At 37.2% G+C, this 6000-nt stretch overlaps 1 protein-coding gene across 1 annotated transcript in view; it reads left to right on the top strand.

The window, feature by feature from the left end:
- Positions 1-6000, top strand: part of LOC107584721 (myotubularin-related protein 13-like) — a 54575-nt gene that overhangs the window by 14367 nt on the left and 34208 nt on the right. Inside the window, exon 2 of the mRNA XM_016271436.1 lies at positions 4601-4686. Coding sequence (XP_016126922.1) covers positions 4601-4686 — 86 coding nt within the window. The remainder of the gene's footprint in view (positions 1-4600; positions 4687-6000) is intronic.

Here is a 6000-nt window from a genome sequence, read left to right as displayed (position 1 = left end):
AACAGTGAAGCATCCTGAGACCATCCATGTGTGGGGTTGCTTTTCAACCGAGGGAGTGGGCTGTCTCATAATTCTGCCCCAAAACACTGCCATGAATAAAGAATGGCATCAAAACGTCCTGCAAGAGCGACTTCTTCCTACGGTCCATGAGCAATTTGGTGATGATTGAAGAACCGTGCATTTTCCAGCTCATGTCACAAAGCAAGAGTGATAAAGAAGTGACTCGAAGATCATTACATTGAAATTTTGGATCCGTGGCCAGGCAACTCCCCAGATCTCAATCCCATAGAGAACCTGTGGTCAGTCCTCAAAAGGCGAGTGGACAAGCAGAAGCCCACAAATTGTGATCAACTCAGAGAACTAATAAGGCAAGAATAGATCGCCATCATTCTAATATCCAGCATGCCAGAGTGAATTGCAGAGGTTGTGAAGAACAAGGTTCAACACTGTAAATATTGACTCATTATATATTTTTTGCCAATAAAAGCCTTTAAAACGTATGATATGCTTATCATTGTTTTTCAGTATACCATAGAAACATGTGGAAAAATAATCTACAAATACTGAAGCAGCAAACTTTGCAAAACACAAAATTTATGTCAAACTGCCAAAACTTTTAGCCATGACTGTATTCATAAATAATGTTATTATTGTTATTATTATTTTTTTTACTTTTCTCAAATAATATGCAAGGCACTAGTCATAATACCACATCAGGTTTATTTGCAATAATGATTGGCATATACATTATACGGTTTGTAACAAAAACTGCTTAGCAAATGCATCATAAATTATTACAAGTCATATGCGACCTGAAACTTGCACAGTGTAGTAGGAGCTGCCAGAAACAGAGGTCAAATATACAGTATTTGGCAACAGAATGACATTATTGACCAATCAGAATGAAGTTTTCTGATAAGCAAAGAATTAATACAAAATAAAATAGCTATATATTACAAAGCTGTGTCTGCTTTCCCTCAGCAACAGCTAGCAGCAGCCATCATTGTCTCCTCTCCACCAGTAAGCTGGTGTGTGGTGGGCGTTCTGGCGCACTATGGCTGCCGTCGCATCATCCAGGTGGATGCTGCACACTGGTGGTGGATGAGGATACCCCCTGACAATGTAAAGAGCTTTGAGTGTCTAGAAAAGCGCTATATAAATGTAATGAATTAATCTAAAACACCCTAGCAATACCAATAACATTATGCTAAAATTGCTACAAATGATGTTGAAATTACATAGCAATGCCCTTGCAACCATCTACAGCACCTCTGCATTGTGGCGGCATGTGTTGCATATTCAAGCACCACTCAGGTTTTGTTCAGAAGAATGTAAAATATGATTGAGTACATTTTAGTTGTTTGTGTAAATGTCAGACTCCAGTTTTAGATACTGAATCATTGTTTTGTCTTTCCTCCAATGCGAAGTAGAACCACACCTCACAATAAGATTTGGATGTGTTGTTCTCTGCTGTACTAGGATGTGTCTTCAGGTCATAGTGCAGATACGCACACGTCAGGACCAGATTTTACTCTGATGTTTTAGCGGAGTTTGATGTTTGTGTCATGACTATTGCTTAAGACTTCGGTTGTTTGAAATGTTCTTTAAACAAGTTTTCAACATGGAAAATACCGTTTGACAGTGTTTCTCACAGGATGTTTTTGAGAGTGGATACTTACTATCGTGTGTCTCTGTTCTGTTGTGGGGTTCAGAATCGGGACACGGCAGTTACGTTTAATGTTAATGTCAAGCAGTGATGAACGGTGAGGGAAATATGAACTAACGCGAAGTAGAACCACACCTCACGACAAGATTTGGATGTGTTGTTCTCTGCTGTACTAGGATGTGTCTTCAGGTCATAGTGCAGATACGCACACGTCAGGACCAGATTACTCTGATGTTTTAGCGGAGTTTGATGTTTGTGTCATGACTATTGCTTAAGACTTCGGTTGTTTGAAATGTTCTTTAAACAAGTTTTCAACATGGAAAATACCGTTTGACAGTGTTTCTCACAGGATGTTTTTGAGAGTGGATACTTACTATCGTGTGTCTCTGTTCTGTTGTGGGGTTCAGAATCGGGACACGGCAGTTACGTTTAATGTTAATGTCAAGCAGTGATGAACGGTGAGGGAAATATGAACTAATTAGAGTAAAATGTTGTGGAATGTGAGGATTTCTCAAGTGCTGATTGGCTGAAACCTGCCAGCTCAGAGATTGATAGCTTCTCTATGCCGGTAAACAGTGACAGCGCAACATCAAAGCTACTGTTTTGCCCTATGCATCTCTGCATAGTGGACTTCACAGGGTATTCAGTAAGATTCAAATTATATAGAGTGTGTACATGATAATACACAAAGCTTGGGTAACAAACATGAAAAGGAGTCGAGAAACCAGCATTTTATTCGGATTAATTCAACCTCAAGTGATTGCTAGGCTGTTGTGTGCAAATATAAAATACACAAGATGTAAGCCAATTGTCATTATCATGTCTATGGATTACAAACCGTTAAAGGGATAGTTCACCCAAAACTGAACATTATGTCATCATTTACTCACCCTCATGTCGTTTCAAATAACTTTGCTTTCTCTGTGGAAAACAAAAGAAGCTATTTCAAAACTAAATGGCGTCCGAACAGCATTGGACCCCTTTGACTTTCATTGGATGGAAAAGATACTGAAAACTATTTTTCAAATAGTTTTCAGTATCTTAATTTATGTTCCAGTAGATAAAAAAGTCATACAGGTTTGGAATAACGCAATAAATGATGACAGAAGATAGATACATAGGTAAATGACATTTATTTTCATTTTAATTTAAGTGATCTGAATTGGTCACACTTTATTTTAAGGTTCAGTTCTCGCTATTAACAAACCATTAACTATGCCTTTTGCCTCAGTAAACTCCTAATTTGCTTCTTATTAATAGTTAGTAAGGTAGTTGTTAAGTTTAGGTATTGGGTAAGGTGTAGAGTAATGTAGAATATGGTCATGCAGAATATGTGCTTTATAAATACTAATAAACAGCCAATATGTTAATAATAGGCATGCTAATAAGCAACTAGTTAATAGTGAGAGTTGGTCCCTTTACTAAAGTGTTACCTATCTTTTTAGATAAATATGCTTAGGTTTATTATAGTCATGTTATATTTATAAATGTGTATATGAAGGTATATTCCTAATATTCCATAATCTGAATAACCTTGATCTCTTTGGCAGATTAAGTGTTTGATGGCATTGCAGAGTATTACACTGGGAATCAGAGACCCTGCGAACCAAACAGCTTGTATCTTTCTGCACGGTCCACATAAACCCATGAGAGGTGCTTAGTGTGTTTAGTGTAGCTCAAGCCCATGTTTGGACTTTTAAAGCTATGATTTTATCTAGATGCAGGTTGACTGTCAGCACTACTGTTTTCAAAGAAAAAAGCGACGCGTCTGTGTCAAATAAATATATGATTGTATCAATGAGAAGATGTTCTTTTTATTTTTTAAGCCGTTTACGCAAAAGTGATGATTTACTCACCCTCATTGGACTCCACTGACTATCGCTGTATACACAAAAAACAGTGAGACGTTTTCCAAAATATCTTTTGCGTTTCACAGAACAAAATTCATACAGGTTTGGAACGGAATGAGGTTGAGTAAATGATGACAGAATTTTCATTTTTGGGTGAACTATCCCTGAAATGTCATTTTACATTAGGATTCAATATTTCTACTAAACACACATTTGCACATCTTGGCAAACAATTTCCCAAACAGTCAAAATGTATTTTCTCAAATTTGAACAGCCCATTTCCAAGAGCAATATCTTTATGAAGTTGTCTGTCATCTGATCAGTCATTTACTCCAAAAATGGGACAATCCAGCAATGCGTTCGTCCAGTACATATCTGGCCTGTTTTGTCTATCTGTAATAAAATACTGTCAATGGTCTTTCCAAACTCACATTATGATAAACTGTAAAGATCTCCAACGTCCCCTGACCCAGTATATACTCCCTGTTCCAGATATTATCAAAAACACAGGCAGTAATGTATTCCCCAGATAAGCAAATGAAGAATGATATCTAGTACTTACTTCATTTTTCTAACTGAGTATTTGATAATGTCTTAACTCCACATCTGTGTTAAGATATGGAGCCTTAAGATTTGCTGTTAAAGGCCCGGTCGCTTTGACCTCTTAGAAACTATTCCATTAAAATGTGCTGCATTCTCTAGTTTTAGTTGTCTGCCAGGGGTATTTGTGTTCATAAGGACTGATTCTGTCACATTACAATGTTTACACTAGTAAACGCTAATTGATGAAACTCTCTTGGCCCTGTGCATACAATGCTTTCTTTGTCATCAAAAAATAATGGGCCAGGAAAGATGGTTTTGGACGCCAAAAAGACCAGAAGGAATGCATGAGGAGTAATTGTGCCAGTTAGGAAACCTGGAATTGTGATCACGTTTAACAATTTTATTTTATGTTCAGGATTGTCCTGATATGCCCCATACTATCATTCATGTTGTTTTGAAAATGTAATAAATAAATAAATAAACAGTGCTGAAATTGCACATTTCAGTTAATGCTCTGTCTTTTTTTATCTATAAATTTTAGGATCTGGTGAAGGATGTGGCAAGATCATTCAGCGCTTCCCCAAAAAGGACTGGGATGGCACGGCATTTCCCCAGGGTGTGGAGATGGTAAGGAGTCGTTTTTGTTCTGTTTTCTGAAAACTGAAACCCAAAAGTAGACCCAAGTCATTTATTCATAAACAGCTGCCTTCTGTAAGTAGCTGAATGAAAAAAAAACCTGTGTATTGTACGTCTTTGTTTTTCCCAGTTGTTCTCTGTGATGGATTTTCAGTTTTTGCCATTGGTCAGTTGTGCCCACTTGAGGCATTGTGGCATTGCTGGAGAATATGAATTAGTTTTTTTTACTCTTCTGCTTTCCTCAAAGTTCCTGAAATCTGTGAATACATCTGCCCACATCCTCGGAAACTCATGTGGTTTTGATATCAGCCTTTCCTTTTGTCAACAAATGCATAATCATTGTTTACTTAAAGGTTTATCCCAGTCGCCTCCATTTGCTCTAATTGGAGAATTCCAAGCCCATGTCCTGTCCATTTCTTAAATGGCGTGCAGAAATGCTTTGCTGTGCTTCTGTCCGATCTATCGCGCTACACACTCTGGCCCAATTAACAGACACAAACCAACTTAACTCTGGACCAAATATTTGCTTATCTGAGCTGAAGAAGAACATGTTGTTCATCTCCTTAGTGGCAGTGGCTTTAAAGTTGTCCTGGTTCTTGAGTTAAGAAGCTACAAATGTTGAGCTTAAGCTGTTGGGTTGTGGCCTGGTTGACTGTTTGTTTACTTGTTTATCAAGACGTAATGCGTAAAGCTTGACCTTTGCATGAAATCGTAGGACTAAAGATTCAACTGTAATATAAAATACACATCTTCTGATGAGCTTGCTTTCAATTTCTGAATAAAGATTCATTTTGATATTTTCAAATTTTGAGACACTGATGTCTCAAAAAGGTGATGTAGCCGTCCTCATAATGAAGAAGAGCAATTCGATTTTTGAAGAGAAAAACATAAGTAGTGTGACAAAATCTTTCATTATTATTTTAAACAAAAAAGTCATATGTTGCAACCAATGAATAATGTGATAGAATACAGAGAACCTCTGAAGAATCTCAAGACTGTGTGTCAAGTTCAGCAAGTCTCTTAAAATATCAGATAGTTTGTCCTTTTCATGGCATGGTTGTAAAATGTCATGCGGCACTACTTCCCAGAATGATATGATTTATAATTCATTATTCTTTCAAAAACATTTTGAATAAGATGTGGACACTCACATGCGTTCAAGGTGCAGGGAAAATATGTTATTACATTTTAATCGACGGTTACACGACGTGACATTTTTTTAGTCATTAAAACCCTTTATGAGCCATCATGAATACAAAGAGGACATTTCTGAGAACTTGGCACATGCGTTTTGGCACGTCGTAG

This window comes from Sinocyclocheilus grahami, unplaced genomic scaffold, assembly GCF_001515645.1.
Source record: "Sinocyclocheilus grahami isolate Dianchi unplaced genomic scaffold, SAMN03320097.WGS_v1.1 scaffold62.1, whole genome shotgun sequence".
Taxonomy (NCBI): domain Eukaryota; kingdom Metazoa; phylum Chordata; class Actinopteri; order Cypriniformes; family Cyprinidae; genus Sinocyclocheilus; species Sinocyclocheilus grahami.
Note: the sequence above shows the minus strand (reverse complement) of the source record. Positions and strands in the feature narration are given on the sequence as shown.